Here is a 19,123-nt window from a genome sequence, read left to right as displayed (position 1 = left end):
TCAGGAGGCTGAGGCAGGAGAATTGCCTGAACCCAGAAGGCGGAGGTTGCGGTGAGCCGAGATCGCACCATTGCACTCCAGCCTGGGTAACAAGAGCGAAACTCCGTCTCTAAAATAAATAAATAAATAAAATAAATAAATAAATAAAAATTACCCTGGCATGGTGGTGTGTGCCTGTAGTCCTAGCTACTAGGGAGGATCACTTGGGCCCAGGAGTTTAGGATTACAGTGAGCTGTGATCATGCCACTGCACTCCATGCACTCCAGCCTGGAAGATAGCCTGAGACCCTGTCTCTCAAAAAAAAAAAAAGGAAGTGGAAGACAGACAAGTCAACTACAAATGTGCATCTTTCCTCCTGTTTTTATTGGTAATTTTCTCTGAAGTAAATCCTGTAACTTATTTTCAATGAAACCTCAGTCATGGCAAGGACTTCTAACTGTACTGAGTTAAATTATGCGGCAAATTTCTAAGCAACACAGATAGTCTTTTTGGACAGAAAATGCAACTAAAAACTTTAAGACAAAAAACCATGCATTTGAGGATATGGAGTAATGTCTTACTGGGTTGAAGGTCTGAATCTTTTAAGAATGCCATAAGCAAACATAGCATTCTGTTTCTATGGCACGAATCAGCAAGACATTTTGAATCAATGTAAATAAGCAATAGCAAAAGCAGACAAAATCTAAATATTACATAGATTTTTTTTTTTTTTTTTTGGGACGGAGTTTCACTCTTGTTACCCAGGCTGGAGTGCAATGGCGTGATCTCGGCTCACCGCAACCTCCGTCTCCTGGGTTCAGGCAATTCTCCTGCCTCAGCCTCCTGAGTAGCAGGGATTACAGGCACGCGCCACCATGCCCAGCTAATTTTTTGTATTTTTAGTAGAGACGGGGTTTCACCGTGTTGACCAGGATGGTCTCGATCTCTTGACCTCGTGATCCACCCGCCTCGGCCTCCCACAGTGCTGGGATTACAGGCTTGAGCCACCGCGCCCGGCCTAATATTACATAGATTTTTAAGATTTCTAACTAATTGCTCACACAGGGGCACAAGTCAGCTGTATGTTCCAAATACAATCTCCACTGGTCTTCCTAATAAGAAAGTCTGTCTTATAACTTTTTTTTTCCCCAAAGTGATGGCTTACTTATTATTAGAGATTATGGTGGAAAGATAGACTAATGTTCTAACAGTACCATTTTTTCCTCCAGATAGGATAATGTATTTATCACTAGAATGTCTTCAGTTTTCCATATTCAAAGAATATGTTCCAATGTAAAGGATGACGTAGAAACAAAATCTAGTCTTCCTTATGTGGCACTTAAAAAGATTTAAAAAAAAATTTTTTTTTTTAAGACAGGGTCTCACTCTGTTGCCCAGGCTGGAGTGCAGTGGCACCATCAGGGCTCACAGCAGCCACAACCTCCCTGGGCTCAGGTGATCCTGCTGCCCTCAGCCTCCTGAGTAGCTAAGACTACAGGCATGCGCTAACATGCCTGGCTAACTCTTGCGCTTTTTGTAATGGTGAGATTTTGCCATGTTACCCAGACTGGTCTCAAACTCCTGAGCTCAAGTTATCTGCCTGCTTTGGCCTCCCAAAGTGCTGAGATTATAAGCATGAGCCACCATCTCCAGCCAGATTTTAAAAATTCTTTAATTTTGTTTTTCTAAGTGTCAGGCAGCATGATGGAAAAGAACACTGAATTTGGAGTATGAAGAGTTGGGTTCATGTTTCAATCTCTGAGGATCTCATATACTTCAGTCAAAAAAGGAGGACAATACCACCTGCCTAAGCCACCTGTCAGGAATATTGTAAGGGTCAAATAAGATACATGGTAGTGATTTTTAAATCGTAAAGACCTACATTAATGAAAAGTGTTATTCTTCTTATTACATTGGAACTATATTTTATTTTTTAATTCAAAGTTCTAAACTTCTACTTTTTAAAAGATTTATAAAAGCTGAGGCTTCAGGGAAATAAAAAAAATTCTAAAGCTGAATGTATTTGTTGATAAAAACAGTTTACCTTAAACTTAAACATGGCCAGGCTCACATCTGTAATCCCAGCACTTTGGGAGGCTGAAGCAGGTGGATCACTGGAGGCCAGGAGTTCGAGACCAGCCTGGCCAACATGGTGAAACCCTGTCTCTACTAAAAATACAAAAATTAGCTGGCTATGGTGGCATACGCCTGTAATCACAGCTACTCAGGAGGCTGAGGTAGGAGAATTGCATGAACCCAGGAGGCAGAGGCTGCAGTGAGTCAAGATCATGCCACTGCACTCCAGCCTGGGTGACAGAGCAATACTCTGTCTCAGAAAAACAAAACAAAAACCTTAAATGTGCCATAAGGGTATATAAGCCCCTGCTGGGAAATTTTAGGTAATCCACTTCCTATTCTTAGGTAGTAGAAATTTTAAGTTTTCTATTTTCCCAGAATGAAATCCAGTATTGAATTTGTTAACGAATGGACACCTAAACTAACTCCTAAGAAACAGACCTTAAAGTTTTGTGTTCACAGTGCCTCAAAAGTTCCTGTTTAAAATCTCTGAGATCCCTTCAAAAATTGGAATAAAAATGGCTCTCTAGGCTGGTACCTCTAGTCCACGTAGCTGGGTCTGCTGGCTAATCTGATGGTTCAACTGCTGCAATTCTAGTCGTAGCTGTTCTCTCTCAGCAGATGGAAGGGGTTTTCCATGACTGGCCACTTCTGACATAGATATTCTCTCCCTTTGTTTAGAAAGAAAGTGTGAAGCTAATTTTAATATTTTATTTTGTTAAAATATTACTGACCAGAAAAACAAAGAGAAGTTGTATAATTTTAAAGGTTTCTACATGTTTGTTCAAGTAAAAAGAATGACTCATACCTCTCACTGAAGTGTCCCTGAGATGGTATGTTTTGATGAGGTGAATATGGAGAACCTCCCCAGCCACTGTGGGTTCCATATGGACTATAATCTGTAAGAGAATGATTTATTATGGTATGATGTAATTCATAGATTTGATTCTTCTTTAAGGTACTCATAATCTAAAATAAATCTTCGAATTAATTATACAGATGTCTGGTATCTACCCCAAATGGCCAGATTTAAAAAATTCCTTAACTTTGTTTTTCTAAGTGTCAGGCAGCATGATGCTAGGTGCTGATATATGTTTGTTTCTTCCCCAATGAACTTTCAGTCTTTGTAGTTTTTCTTCTAGATTACTGTATAATGAAAATGCTATTCCCCCAAATGGCAATGAAGTTATATGGGGTGGGGTGGGGGGAATGGAAGAAACATTAAGAAAGCTTCATATATAGACATTTAATTTCAGTTTATATACCTAAAATTCTCTGGGTTATAATTACCTTTCTTACTGGGATGATTCCATGGAAAGTTTGACAATTACTGCCTTGCAAGATTATTAAAAACACTGATAGTAAATGGGGAGCAGGAGTAATGCTGAAAGCCAAGATGATGAACCTTTTAGTCAGCTTACCTCTGAGATTCTTACCCGAAATGTTAATAGGTTTTGTAGGAGCTCCCTGAGGTGCCATAGCCTGCATTGGACCAGCACCCTGATATATAGTTTTGGAAGTTCGTGAGATGGCACCAAACCGAGACACTGTTGGTCGGTCTCCAAATGGGATGAGGTCATCATCACTGGTTTCTGCTGCTCTTCTCTGAAGATCTAATCGTTGGTCCCTCATTCCTTTACTCTCCACATTCTGATAAAAAAGCAAAATGAGAAATCTACCCCACACTCAGATCTCTCTGTAGCCTAATTTTTTCTAGATCTGTAATACGGTTAAAGAAGAGTACAATGCTCTTACTGGTAAGACTAAAATCATTAGTTACCTTTGGTTGATTTTATATAACACTGGTTTTTAAACCTCTGAGGTGAGGGGCAACAGGGTCTCACTCTGTCATCCAGGCTGGAATGTAGGGACACTATCATGGCTCACTGTATCCTCAACCTCCCAGGCTCCAGTAATCCTCCCACCTCAGCCTCCAAGATAGCTGGGACTACAGACATGCAACACCACACCCAGCTAATTTTTATTATTATTATTATTATTATTTATAGAGATGAGGTCTCCCTGTGTTGACCAGGCTGGTCTCAAACTCCTGGGCTCAAGCAATCATCCTGCCTCTGCCTCCCAAAGTACTGGGATTACAGGTATAAACCACTGCACCTGGCCTAAGAAATATATTTTTAAAGTTTATGGGAGGCCACTGTTTTGGACTAAGCTCCCGCACTAAGCCCCAACACACCAGATCAAAGCAGAATGTAGTCACATGTGCTAGATGCCAGAAAATCAAACTTAATTTGAAAATGGGCCAGTTTTGGCTGGCCATGGTGGCTCATGCCTGCAATCCCAGTACTTTGGGAGGCCGAGGCGGGCGGATCATGAGATCAGGAGATGGAGACCATCCTGGCCAACATGATGAAACTCCATCTCTACTAAAATACAATAAAAAAAAAAAAATTAGCCGGGCGTAGTGACACACACCTGTAATCCCAGCTACTCGGGAGGCTGAGGCAGGGGAATTGCTTGAACCCAGGAGGCAGAGGTTGTAGTAGGCTGAGATTGCGCCAATGCATTATCAGCCTGACGACAGAGAGAGACTCTGCCTCAAAAAACGAAAATGGGCCAGTTTTCCAAAAAACAGGAGATTCACAGCAATCAATAAGACGACCACTCAATTTGAACTGGCATCATAAGCCCTTCTGCTTTAATCCTATAAGGAAATTAACTTTGAAACAACCAATCTGAGTTTTGTTCCTTTTCTCTGTTTAGCTCATTAGAGTATCTTTCTATTTTCATATATGGAATGCTTCCTGATTAGTCAATCACTAATAAAAGCCAATTCAATCTTTAAAAATATATACATATAATGACCTAGTATAATATGCATATAAATATTTATCCCTATACGTTACGCACATATTTTATATATATATATATATATATACACATATACATACAAATATATAATTTGTATGCACATTAACATTTGAGAAATACTGGGTTAGACTTCTTTCACCTATTTGGGAGGTTCTCAATTACCTCTAGATTGGATTGCAACTTTGTTTTATTTTGAGACAGTGTTCTGCTGTCACCAGGTTGGAGTGTAGTGGCCTATGAGACTCAACCTCCTGGGCTCAAGTGATCCTCCTGCCTCAGCTTCTCAAATAGCTGGGACCACAAGTGCATATCACCACACCTGGCTAAAAATTTCTTGGAGAGATGTGGTTGCCGTGTTGCCAGGCTGGTCTTAAACTCCTGGGCTCAAACAATCCTCCCACTTCAGCCTCCCAAAGTGTTGGGGTTATAGGTGTGAGTCACCATGTCTGGCCCAAACTTTTTTATTCTTTACTGATTTAAGAAAATGAGTTTTATTTTGCTAATACTCGTTTACTGTCTTATAATAACCCTTTCTGAAAGCCAAGTACAAAGCAAAGATTCCTGCCTAACTTCCCCTCATTTCATTCCAGTAAGAGCCTTACTGCAGCCTAAAAATAATGCTTCCCTAATCCTACCACAAAATAAATAAAAGTAAAGGTTTATTTTGCTTTTTCTTCCTCTAAAATTCTCAATTTTGGGGGCGAAGGGAGGCTGGCACCTAATCATATTTATGCTATTAGATATCACTTCACTCATTTACAGTAGTTAACAGCACCCAAATTTTTTTTATTGTAAATATTGGTCTTTTCTTAACCATTTCGAAAAAGTATTTATGAAAATCTATATAACAATCTAGGAAACCTCTTTCAGAGTTAATAAGGACAAATGGGTTACAAATAATAGTGAAGGCATAGCTTTCAACCCAGCAATACCATTTTTTATTTTGTGGGATGGAGTCTCACTCTGTCGCTTAGACTGGACTATAGTGGTGCAATCTTGACTGACTGCAACCTCTGCCTCCCAGGTTCAAGTGACTTTCTTGCCTCAGCCTCCTGAGTAGCTGGGATTACAGGCGCCCACTACCACGCCCAGCTAATTTTTGTGTATTTAATAGAGCTGAGGTTTCACCATGTTGGACAGGCTGGTCTCAAATTCCCGACCTCAAGTGATCCGCCTGTCTTGGCCTCTGAAAGTGTTGGGATTATAGGTGTGAGCCACCGCACCTGGCCAGTAATACCATTTCTAAGGGTAACTTTCACACATGTGAAGCCATACTACACTCCAGCCTGGGTGACAGAGTGGGACTCCATCTCAAAAAAAAAAAAGAGGACACATCTTAAAAGCAATGCTGAGTGAAAATATAAGCTGAAGTGTTTAATTTACATAAGGTCTATAAACATATAAAACAACACTGTTTAGAAATAGTATAAAATTATTCATGGCCAGGCACAGTAGCTCACACCTGTAACTCCAGCACTTTCAGAAACCGAAGCAGGAGAATTGCTTGAGCCCAGGAGGCGGATGTAACTACTTCTTGAAAATTTTATTTCTTTAAAAAATAAAAAGACAATTAAGATACTACCCAGGCAGGATAGCTCATGCCTGTAATCCCAGCACTTTGGGAGGCAGCGGCCGGAGGATTGCTTGAGGCCAGGAGTGTAAGAGCAGTCTAGGGAACATAGCAAGACCCCCATTTCTACAAAAAAAAAAATTTTTTTTTTTTTTTTAAATTAGGTGAGTGTGGTGGCATGTGCCTATAGTTCTAGGTACTCAGGAAGATCACCTGAGTCCAGGAGTTTGAGGTTACAGTAAGCCATAATTGTGTCATTGCACTCTACCCTGGTGACAACGTATGACCCTATTTCTATAAAAAGATAAGATTTTGATAATATTTTAAACTTGGTTATTAGAAACACTGGTGTTACATGATTTTTCACTAAAGAATAAAATAACCCAAGTATAAAATTTCAGCATCTTAGAGTTCACTTGAAGCTGAGCAGCTATAATTCTGGCTCAAATACTACTCTTGTTCACTAGATTCAACTTTGTTATTTAAACTTCAGAGTTGTGAAGTTTTAACTTATTTGGTGAAGAAATCCAAGATCTTGATTAATTATGTGAAATAATTTAATTTGGGTTGTAAACAACTGTTGAGAAATTGCTATTTGCACAGCAATATAATAAATGTCTGTCTAGGTAAGTATTAAATGATTTTTATTTACATCTAAATGAAACAAAACCTATATTATTTAAAGATAACTCAATTGCAGAATATAGAATATGGCCTGAATCGTTTAAGCAAAGCTGAATTATTTGTTCCTAAACTGTAATCGATGAAAATTTATTTGGTTTAATCTTGATTTGTATTAATTATTGCTTAGCTATTACACATACCATCATTTCCACACTCCCTGCTGCCACAACATCTTTGGGTTTTGCATCTTTGGTTCCAATGTAGGAGCCGATGGTGTCACATGACCAGGGAGAGTACTGGCTATAATCATTTCCTTTGTATTTCCCAGCTACCTTCAAGTCTTCATCCAAAAACTATAGATGGAGAAGGGATAAAAAAAAAAAGAAAAAAACCAGAAAATGGGTCTATGAGTAACAAGACAGAGAAAGCAGGGAATTTCTTAGAACATCGTGCTGAAGCAACATAATGATGATTATTCAATTTTTAAGTGGCACAATAGAAGATTTTTGTGAACTATGAAAAATATAAGTGAAGAGTGATTTTTAGTTTTCAGTTTTTTTTTTTTTCCAACTTAGCAGAAGGTAAAAAGAAAAAAGAGTATTTCAATCTCCTTCCAGAAATCAAGATAGGATTTTATGGGTTTGGTTATCATTTTCTTTATCAGATGAATAAACATTTAAGCATATATGTACCAAGCCATAGTTTTGTTAGACCCTTCTCAATGTTTCTTTCAATAAAATCAAGGTAACCAAGCATATTAAAAATTTTGATTTTTATAGTACATGATGGTGTAGTAACTTTTCACTGAAATCTCTTTAATAGCACTAATTCATATCTTGAATAAACTATGCTCCTTGGGTTGATTCAGTGAGATGAAAAGGACATCTAATTTTTATCTTAAGGTAAGCTCTCCAGTTATCTAATAAACAGAATAGCTATTCTAAGGCTAATGTATTTTCACTAAAATTACAACATTCACATTTATATAATGTTTTACATTTTCAAAGTGTTTTCATGTATACTATTTTATAAGCTCTTAATCCATGATAGACAACACAGGTGATATGACCAAGGCTATACCAGTGTAAGGCAGTGCTTGGACTCTAATATTTTTCATTTTATCACAAGACATATATACATTGATACCTAAGGGCTACTGGTTCATTCAAGCGGATCTATGCCTTCCCCTATATTAAACACATCTCTTTTCAGAGTCATCATTTTTGGCCTTCTGCACTGACATAGGGTCTGCTGCTCACTAACATCACTCATTGTCAACAACTCTTCTGTTTCTATTATTCATAACCTCTTCCTTTTTCTTTGTCCTACTATTTAAAGTTTTTATCCTTATTTTTCTTCCACTTACTAACTTTAGATAGAACAGCTAACTTTTAAAACACATAACTTAGCAATTACAGTGCTCTTTTTTTTTTTTTTTTTTGAGACATGTCTTCCTCTGTCACCCAGACTGAAGTGCAGTGGCATGATCTTGGCTCACTGCAACCTCCACCTCCATTCTCCTGCTTCAGCCTCCCAAGTAGCTGGGACTGCAGGTATGTACTCCTACACCTGGCTAATGTTTGTATTTTTAGTAGAGATGAGGTTTCACTACGTTAGCCAAGCTGGTCTTGAACACCTGACCTCAGGTGATTCACCCACCTCGGCCTCCCAAAGTACTGGGATTACAGGCATCAGCTACCATGCCCAGCCAAGAGTGCTCCTTTTTAAAAATCTGACTGTTGTGTGTTATATGCAGCTGTTTATATGAATGAGATAAATTTATATACCAACATGGACAGCCATGAAAATTGGTTAAGTAAAAACAAAAACAAAGGCAAAACAGACATCAAACCAAGATGTATTTACTAAATGATCCCATTAAAAAAAATGAGGTCAGGTGAGGTGGCTCACACCTGTAATCCCAGCACTTTGGGGTGCTGAGGCAGGCGGATCACCTTAGGTCAGGAGTTCAAGACCAGCCCGGGTCAAGGTGGTGAAACCCCATCTCTACTAAAAAAATGACGATTAGCTGAGTGTGGTGGTGCATGCCTGTAGTCCCAGCTAGTTGGGAAGCTGAGGCAGAAGAATTGCTTGAACCTGGGAGGTGGAGGTTGCAGTCAGCCAAGTTCATGCCATTGCACTCCAGCCTGGGTGACATTCCATCTCAAAAATAAATAAATACATAATATTAATAATGAGATCCAACAATCCCACTACTGGGGATTCATCCAAAGGAAAATAAATCAGAATATGAAGGGATATCTGTACTCCCATGTTTTATTCCCAATAGCCAAGATATGGAATCAGCCTAAGTGTCCAGCAACTGATGAAGAAAATGTGGTATAGATACAATGGAATACTAAAAAAATACTAAAAAAAGAATTAATCCTGTCATTTGCAGCAACACAGGTGAGCCTGGAGGACATCACATTAAGTGAAACTGGTCAGGTGCAGAAAGATAAATATTGCATGTTCTCACTCATATGTGGGAGCTAAGAAGTTGAGTCACAGAAGTCGAGAGTGTAACTGTGGTTATGAGAGACTAGAAAGGGAATGGGGGTAGGGAAGGGGAGAGAGAGCTTGGTTAACAGACACGAAATCACAGCTACATAGGAGAAATTACTTCTAGTGTTCTATAGCACTGTAGGGTAAATACAGTTAACAATAATTTACTATATATTTTCTAAAAGCTAGAAGAGAGGATTGTTTTTCCTTCTTTGAAAAAATTATGGTTTTTTAAAGAAAAGTTTTAACATTATAAACAGATCTTTATACACAATTTTATTCACCATTTCTTTAAACCAATTCAATCCAGGTTTATTTACTTAGTTACAAACGACAGAAAAAAATCTGGGCTGGGCACAGTGGCTGTAAGACCAGCACTTAGGGTGGATTGCTAGAGCCCATGAGTTGGAGACCACCTGGGCAACAAAGCAAGACCCTATCTTTTATAAGAAAATAGAAAAATTTAAAAAAAAAATTTCCACTTAGGATCTTGAAAGTCAAAATAAATGGAAAGTATCTAGGATAGATTGACAAAAGAAAGGAGTAACAACAAAATGATGATCAATTTGACGAACAAAGAAATGACAATCTTAGGCCGGGTACAGTGGTTCACGCCTGTAATCCCAGCACTTTGGGAAGCTGAGGTGGGCAGATCACAAGATCAAGAGCTCGAGACCAGCCTGGCCAACATAGTGAAACCCCCTCTCTACTAAAAGTACAAAAAATTAGCTGGGCGTGGTGACGGGCACCTTAATCCCAGCTACTTGGGAGGCTGAGGCAGGATAATCACTTGAAGCTGGGAGGCAGAGGTTGCAGTGAGCTGAGATTGCGCCATTGCACTCTAGCCCAGGTGACAGTGCAAGACTGTCTCAAAAAAAAGAAAGAAACCATAATCTTCATACACCAAAAAACAAAAACAAAACAGATTTGTAGTAAGAGAGGTGGCGACTTATAAAGGAATCTTGAGACAAACACTACGTTAACAATGCTATAGTTACATAAAGCAAGAACAGATCTGCCAAGCATTTTTCTTTGAAACAAAATCTGAAGATCATAAAGAGATATTTATTTAGCCCACAGGAAAAATGTTATTTCTACAATGTTACGTAATACAAAAATTTATAATTAAAATATAACACTGCTCTCTTCTTCAAAGAAAAGTTGGATGACTGGCCAGGCGCAGTGGCTCATGCCTGTAATCACAGCACTCTGGGAGGCCAAGGTGGCCAGATTACCTGAAGTTAGGAGTTCGAGACCAGCCTGGCCAACGTGGTGAAACTCTGTCTCTACTAAAAATACAAAAATTAGCCTGGCGTGGTGGCGCATGCCTGTAATGCCAGCTACTCAGAAGGCTGAGGCAGGAGAATCTCTTGAACCCCGGAGGCAGAGGTTGCAAAAAAAAGAAAGAAAAGAAAAGAACAGTTGGATGACTGTTCTGAATGACTTAAAAGCTACCTGCCTACCAGTCAAAGGGTGACCTGAAACTCTCTGGAAGCATCCTGCATTTCTGTAACTTGCAGCAGCGAGTATCACATACACAACTGTCCAAGAAAGAGAGGATTTTGAATGTTCCCAATATAGATAAAAGATCAATGTTTGAGATGATATGCTAATTACCCTGATCATTGCATATTGCATATATGCATCGAAATATTACTCTGCATCCCATAAACTTGTACAATTATAATGTGTCTACTAAAAAGATGTTAGTTCACGTACAGAAAGAAGGTGAAATATACATGAAAAGTTTAAATAATAAACAACGGGTACAGAAAATGGGATTTTGGAGAAACTCCTCTTTCTATATCACGTATTTCTATAATGTATGAATTTAGTACAACTGTAGGTAGATTATTTTATTTATGTTTTAATTTTTGTTGAGAAGGAGTCTGGCTCTGTTGCCCAGGTTGGAGTGCAGTGGCGCGATCTTGGTTCACTACAATCTCCACCTCCTGGGTTCAAGTGATCCTCCTGCCCCAGCCTCCTGAGTAGCTGGGATTACAGGTGCTCACCACCATGGCAGGCTAATTTTTGTATTTACATTGCTTATAATCAGAACTGAGGTTTAAATACATAGTTTTGCATTTTAGTAACAAAAATGATTCTAGATAAAGTTCTGTAATAGCCAGGCATTATAATTTTTATTAGGAGTAAAAATAATAATAAATATGAATTACTTACTGAATGCCTGCTACATGCCAGATGCCTTATGTTTCAACTTAACCATACCACTATAAGGTAGGTTTTATTATGTTTGATTCATAAATGAAGAAACTTGCACCTCAAAGTTCAGGGAGGCTAAGTAATTTTAAAAAGATCACAATGAAGGATACAACTGAACCTCAAAGTTTAGTATGTTTGATTCCAAAAATTGCTTACTTTTTACAATGTCATATTGTTTTCCATATTTCTTATAAAACAGTATGGCATAACAGAGTTTCAGGGTATATGCTAATAAACAATTTTTGGGAAAAAAAATCACAATTGTTTATTTTTTTCCTAATTTTTTTGAGACAGGGTCTTTGTTACCCAGGTTGGAACGCAGTAGCACAATCATAGGTCACTGCAACACGGACCTCCCAGGCTCAAGTGATCCTCCCACCTCAGCCTCCCAAGTAGCTAGGACCACAGGCACGTCCCACCACACCTGGCTAAATTTTTTTCTTTTTCTTTCTTTTTCAGATGAAGTTTCGGTCTTCTTGCCAAGGCTGGAGTGCAATGGCAAGATCTTGGCTCACTACAACCTCCGCCTCCCAGTTTCAAGCGACTCTCCTCCCTCAGCTTCCCCAGTAGCTGGGATTACAGGCATGCACCACTACGATCGGCTAACCAAAGTGCTGGGATTACAGGCTTGAGCCACCGCGCCCGGCCGAGATGAGGTTTCTCCATGTTGGTCAGGCTGGTCTTGAACTCCTGACCTCAGATGATCCACATGCCTCAGCCTCCCAAAGTGCTGGGATTACAGGCATGAGCCACTGTGCTTGGGCACCTGGCTAATTTTTATTTTTAAATTTGTAGGGATGGGGTCTCACTATGTTGCTCAGGCTGGTCTTTAACTCCTGGTCTCAAGCAATCTTCCCACCTCAGCCTCCCAAAGTGTGGGATTATAGGTGTGAGGTACTACACACCTGGCTTTTACTTTATAAAGAAAACTACATTAATAGATGTTGTGACTTTACTAATAGCCTGCATTTTTGTGGAAAATTCATCCAAAGTGTTTAGATGGAAAAACTAGATATTGTGAACAACTTCTATTTAGTAGATTTCCTTCATATACCCAACAAGATGCTGTTTACTATGTGTGATGCACTTTTCAATTTTCATTTATTATTCATCATTTGTCAGTTAGCAATGTTTAGAATCGTAATTCTATACATAAAGGATGCAAGACAAGTTCCTTACATAGTATCAACTGTAATCCTGCTGAGAAAACTTATTTAAAAAAAAACATATACAAACTATAAGCTAAGGCAGTATGTACAATCAACAAAACAAATACGATTACTTCAAAGTTGGATTTTTGGGCTGGGTGCAATGGCTTATGACTGTAATCCCAGTACTTTGGGAGGCCAAGGCAGGCAGATCATTTGAGGTCCGGAGTTCGAGACCAGCCTGGCCAACATGGTGAAACCCTGTCTCTACTAAAAATACAATAAAAATTAGCTGGGTGTGATGGCACATCCAGCTTCTGGGGAAGGCTGAGGCAGGAGAATTGCTTGATCTGGGAGGCTGAGGTTGCAGTGAGCCAAGATCTCTGGCACTGCACTCCAGTCTGGGCAACAGAGTAAGACACTGTCTCAAAAAAGAAAAAAAAAAAAAAACAACGTTGGCTTTTTGAAAAGATGAATAGCCAGGCGCGGTGGCTCACGCCTGTAATCCCAGCACTTTGGGAGGCGGAGGCGGGTGGATCACGAGGTCAACAGATCGAGACCACCCTGGTCAACACGGTGAAACCCCGTCTCTACTAAAACTACAAAAAATTAGCTGGGCATGGTGGCGCGTGCCTGTAATCCCAGCTACTCAGGAGGCTGAGGCAGGAGAATTGCCTGAACCCAGGAGGCGGAGGTTGTGGTGAGCCGAGATCGTGCCATTGCACTCCAGCCTGGGTAACAAGAGTAAAACTCTGTCTCAAAAAAAAAAAAAAAAAAAAAAAAAAAGATGAATAAAATGGGTAAATCCCTAGCAAGACTGACAAAAAAATATTACCAGTATCAGAAATAGAAAAACGAATGATCACTGTAGACCATACAGACAATAAGATAATAAGATAACACTTATTCACTATAACTATTAGCACTGTCATGCAGAAATACAAAGAAGCTGACTCCCCAAATTATGGTTTATTTTTTTAAAAAAAGAACTGGAACATTAGCCATTATTATTATTATTTTTTTTTTATTTCATGAATTTCTCCTCAGAAACATTAACCATTATTGGCCGGGCGCGGTGGCTCAAGCCTGTAATCCCAGCACTTTGGGAGGCCGAGGCGGGTGGATCACGAGGTCAAGAGATCGAGACCATTATTTTTAAGCAACCTTATTTGACTGTTTTTTTCCGATTTTCACTATCTATATTTACCTGTCTTTCCTATTCATTAAAACAACTTTTCTGGCTGGTTTCCTCATTACTGAATTAAATGATATGTCTTACTTATTTAAAACAATTCTGAAACTAGGATTAGAAAAAAGCTTCACAAATATGACAAAGATTTTCTACCAGCAAGCCTACAGCCAACTTCATAATGGCAAATTATTATTAAAAGCTCCATTTACTCAAATATTAGAAACTAGTCAAGAATATGTGTTATCATCATTTCTATTTAGCATTATGCCAGAGTCCAAAATAATAAGACAAAGACAAGACAAAAGGATTAAAGAGGAAAAAAAGATTATTATTCAGAGGACATAATTATGTGCACAGAAAATTCAAAAGCATCTACTCACAAGTATTAGAATAGAGAAATTCAGCAAGACAGCTGAACAAAAAGGTCAATACATCAAAATCTATTTAATTTCTCTATATTAATAACATAGAAAATGAAAATTTCCAAAAGAATTCTATTTAAAATAATTTCAAAAAACATTGGTTATCTAGGAATAAATTTAACGTTAAGATACGCAAGATACTGAAATGTGAAGTATAAAGAAAATCCAAATAAATGAAGGGGGTATATCATGTTCATAGAGACTTGATATTAGAAAGATGTCACCTCTCACCCTATCGATCTAAAGCAAAACTGTCGAGGCTGAGCACGGTGGCTCACGCCTGTAATCCCCAGTACTCTGGGAAGCTGAGGTAGGTGGATAACCTGAGGTCAGCAGTTTGAGACCAGCCTGACCAATATGGTGAAATGCTATCTCTACTAAAAATACAAAAATTATGGCTGGGCATGGTGGCACGCGCCTGTAACCTCAGTCGCTCGGGAGGCTGAGGCAGGAGAATCACTTGAACCCAGGAGGTGGAGGCTGCAGTGAGCTGAGATTGTGCCACTGCACTCAGGTATGGGCAACAGAATAAGACTCCAACTCAAAAAAACAAAAACAAAAACAAAAATCAGCCAGGAGTGGGTGGTGGTGTGCACCTGTAGTCTGAGCTCCTCAGAAGGCTGGGACATGAGAATTGCTTGAACCTGGGAGGCAGAGGTTGCAGTAAGCCAAAATCATGCCACTGCACTCCAGCCTGGGCAACAGAATGAGACTCCGTCCCCCAAAAAATAAATAAATAAAAATAAAGCAACACTGTCTAATAGAAATATAACGAGATCCACATATACAATTAAAACATTTTTAGTGGCTGGGCATGGTGGCTCATGCCTGTAATCCCAGCACTTTGGGAGGAGGAGGCGGGCAGATCACAAGGTCAAGAGATCAACCATCCTGGCCAACATGGTGAAACCCCATCTCTACTAAAAATACAAAAGTTAGCTGGGCGTGGCGGCGCGTGCCGGTAGTCCCAGCTACTCAGGAGGCTGAGGCAGAAGAACTGCTGGAACCCAGGAGGCGGAGGTTGCAGTGAGCCAAGATTGCACCACTGCACTCCAGCCTGACACCTGGTGACAGAGTGAGACTCTGTCTCAAAAAAACAAAACAAAACAAAACAAAACAAAAAAAAAAACCTCAATAAAAACATTTTTAGTGGCCACATTAAAAACAAAAACAGGTAAAATTAATTTTAATCATAATTTTATTTAATCCAGTATATCAAAAATACTAATGATTTTTACATTTTTGGTATTAATCCTTGAATCCAAGTGAAATCAATTTTAATAATAATTTTATTTATTAATGAATGTTACATTTTTGGTATTAAATCCTTGAATCCAGTGTATATTTTATGACTCTAGTACATATAAACTTGAACTAGCCACATATTACATGTTCAATAGCCACATGTGGCTAGTGGCTACCATAATGGACAGCACAGATTTAGACATCTGAAGTAATCCTAATCAAAACTGGAGCAGAGGTTTTTGTGAAAATCAATATGCTGATTCTTGAAAGATAACAATACTAGAAACTATAGGCCAGGCACAGTGGCTTACACCTATAATCCTAGCACTTTGGGAGGCCGACCTGCGCTCAGGAGCTGGAGACCAGACTGCGCAACATGGTGAAGCCCCATCTCTATTAAAATACAAAAAAAATTAGCTGGGTGTGGCAGTGTGTGCCTGTAGTCAGCTACTTGGGAGGCTGAGGCAGGAGAATCGCTTGAACCTGGGAGGTGGAGGTTGCAGAGGGCTGAGATTGCGCCACTGCACTCCAACTGGGCCACAGAGGGAGACTCTGTCTCCAAAAAAGAAAAAAGAAAATACAACCACCACATATTGAGACTTATGATAAACATATTGAGACTTATGATAAAACTACACAAAGAGAAATTGGCATTGGTTTCAAGGATAGAAACAGACTGATGGAAAAGAATAGAGTCCAGAACATGTATGTGGTCACCTGATTATGATAAATCAGGGAACCAGGGAAAGCATGCTGATTTAAATAAATTGTGCTGGGTCAATGCCTTACAGGAAAAAAAAAAAAAAGGATCTTGACTCCTAATACATTATGTTACATACAAACAAAATCAGTTCTACATGGTTTGTAGAGCTAAATGATAATAAACCTTTTAGAAGAAAACAGGAAAAAAACCAAACTGGACACACACACAAACACACTGATAAATGAGTAAATGAGACTAAAAATGATTTGCTTACTTCTTCTGGATGAAAGGTAGGAGGCAAGGTTGGTGACGGTGCAAAAGGAGGTGGAGAGATAACCTTTCTTTCTTCTAGCTGGGCCATTATTTCCTTTCGTCGGCGATGTAGTTCATCTAGACTAGGATGAGGCTGGGGAGGAGGAGGAAGCCGGCTATAAGGTGGTTCCTTAAAACAGAAAGATTAGTTAAAATTGAAAGAGAATTTCAGGACAGATTAATTCGTTTAATATTCAGCATATATTTTAAGTTAAGAAGCAACTTGTAAACCCTTCTTAACATTGGGAAATACCAAGACTTAATAGAACAATGGAAAACAAACCCCCCAAATGCTCAAGATCTTCCAAAGTGCTAAATTTAGGTTTCTTTTATTTAGTCATAATTTCCAAGTAGATCTAGAATTGTTAATTAAACCTTCTGAAGTTCAGAAACTAGAATGGTTAGTTATGGGGAAGGAGGCAGAATTTTCTCATTAATAGTTAAAAAAATACCCAAATTATGAAAAGATAAAAAAAGAAGCTCTCTTATAAAAAAGAAGTTATCAAAGGGTTACTGTCATTCCATAGAAAGGAATCACTGCAAGCAATAATCAAATTAAGTCTATGTAATAAGAAAAAAAGTGCAGCATACTCTGAGGTACGAAGCTCTGATCCGAGGTGGATGAGGAGCCACTGGATAGTAACTCTCGATCTGTTGGTATCTTTCTCTGGATTCTGGTACATAGGATGGTACTGCTGCAGGTGGAATCTCAATGGGTATAGGGCTTTCTCGGAACATCTCTTCTCTCGTGTACGACTGAGCAGGGTACACTTGACGGCCATCATAGTGAGATGGGTATATAGGTGGGTACTGCTGTGGCTGTGTGCCATACTGAGAGTTTACAACACGATCTTGGAGGTAAGGTGGATAATGATCCAAGTAGGGAGGAGCAGGTTCAGGAGCAGATGGTGGAGGTCTGACAAAGCGGGACACACATTGTGGTGGTGGAGTATAATACATACCTGTACAACATAATAGAAGAATCAAAGGCACTAATGAGCCAATCTAGTTTTCTACATAAGACTTTACCTTTTAAAATACTGAAACACTAAAGTATTGATAATCTAATTTCTTTAGAAGTTTTCCCTCTGCTTATATAATCAGGTTAACTTTAAAAAAAAATAACAAGCAAAATTACCTGTAAAAGTCATTGAAAAAAGTACCCTACTTAAAATCTATAATAGTAGATTGGCTCTCATTGTTTGACCCTCTTTCTGGTGTGTCTTAATGCAATGAAGACACTTGAAAACAAAAACTGCATTTCCCAGATATCCTTGAAGTCAGGTTCTACAAATCAACCACTTGCATGAGTTTTGAATTTGAAACTGAAATAACTGGGAAGAGATAAGGACACAAAAGGCCAATTTTGCTGGTGCAGATTAGTTACTGCTTCGCTCTAGAGTTCTTGAGACAACAGTTGTGGCAATAGTTTCTCAATTTTCGGACTTTTGCCTCAAATGATGTGATCTTGGAATTAAGTAGTGAGGACAGAAAGTTTCTATTTCTACTGCTTCCTCATTGTAACAAGTTCTCTTGCAGCTAGCTCTGGAGCGTTGTTTGCTTCTCTAGGGCCTCCACCAATATGGCAGGCACCTAACTCCTGCACTAAATCTCTTTCTGCTTAATATAGCTCAAATAATTCATCTAAAAGTGAAACCAGGCTACAAAAATGGTTGCATTTTTCCTATAATGGATAGTCAAAAGGAAGACACAAATCACATTTCATCATATTTTGCATGAATTAGTATTGCCATATCAATTAAAAACTATTCTTATGAATGTAGAGAAGACAACATGATTCAAAATTAACTGACAGACTTGGAAAAAGAAAAGAGGGCACTTTTAATCTATTCTCCTTTTAAAAATTATAGTATCATACTGCTTCTGACAGAGAGATCCAAGATGTACAATCATTCAGTATTTTACACATAAATTGTGTATGTAAAACAGTTTATCTTCTTTCCTTCATTCTCCATACCTGGTATTATCATTGAAGCTGGCTAATTTTCAAATCTTTCTATTTTCTAAATCCCTTCTTCTCCTTTCCCACCACACCAATTCCTCAATTCTCACACCAGGATTAACAGTCTCCTAACTCAACTCTCATCTTTCCAATGCATTCATAATTTTTCTTTCTATTCCAAATAGCTTTATTTGGGGCATTTCTTCCACTAAGTCTTTTTGATTCCTCAAGTTCTCAATGATCTCCCTTGAGTCTTTCAGTCTATTTCTACAAAGCTAATATTTTTTTTTTTTTTTTTTTTTTTTTTTTTTTTTTTTGTTGGGTTTTT

The 19,123-nt window shown here is 38.7% G+C and overlaps 1 protein-coding gene across 2 annotated transcripts in view; it reads right to left on the bottom strand.

Annotated features, from left to right (window-relative positions):
* Positions 1-19,123, bottom strand: part of RC3H1 (ring finger and CCCH-type domains 1) — an 86,505-nt gene that overhangs the window by 10,359 nt on the left and 57,023 nt on the right. For both annotated transcript variants that reach the window (XM_032291337.1, XM_032291338.1), the window contains exons 12-17: positions 17,424-17,794; positions 16,795-16,962; positions 7,283-7,435; positions 3,493-3,706; positions 2,865-2,955; positions 2,595-2,727 (exon numbers count right to left, since the gene is read on the bottom strand). In XM_032291337.1, coding sequence (XP_032147228.1) covers positions 2,595-2,727; positions 2,865-2,955; positions 3,493-3,706; positions 7,283-7,435; positions 16,795-16,962; positions 17,424-17,794 — 1,130 coding nt within the window. The remainder of the gene's footprint in view (positions 1-2,594; positions 2,728-2,864; positions 2,956-3,492; positions 3,707-7,282; positions 7,436-16,794; positions 16,963-17,423; positions 17,795-19,123) is intronic.

This window comes from Sapajus apella, unplaced genomic scaffold (assembly GCF_009761245.1).
Source record: "Sapajus apella isolate SASKATOON/1434 unplaced genomic scaffold, GSC_monkey_1.0 scaffold25, whole genome shotgun sequence".
In the NCBI taxonomy this organism is placed as follows: domain Eukaryota; kingdom Metazoa; phylum Chordata; class Mammalia; order Primates; family Cebidae; genus Sapajus; species Sapajus apella.
Note: the sequence above shows the minus strand (reverse complement) of the source record. Positions and strands in the feature narration are given on the sequence as shown.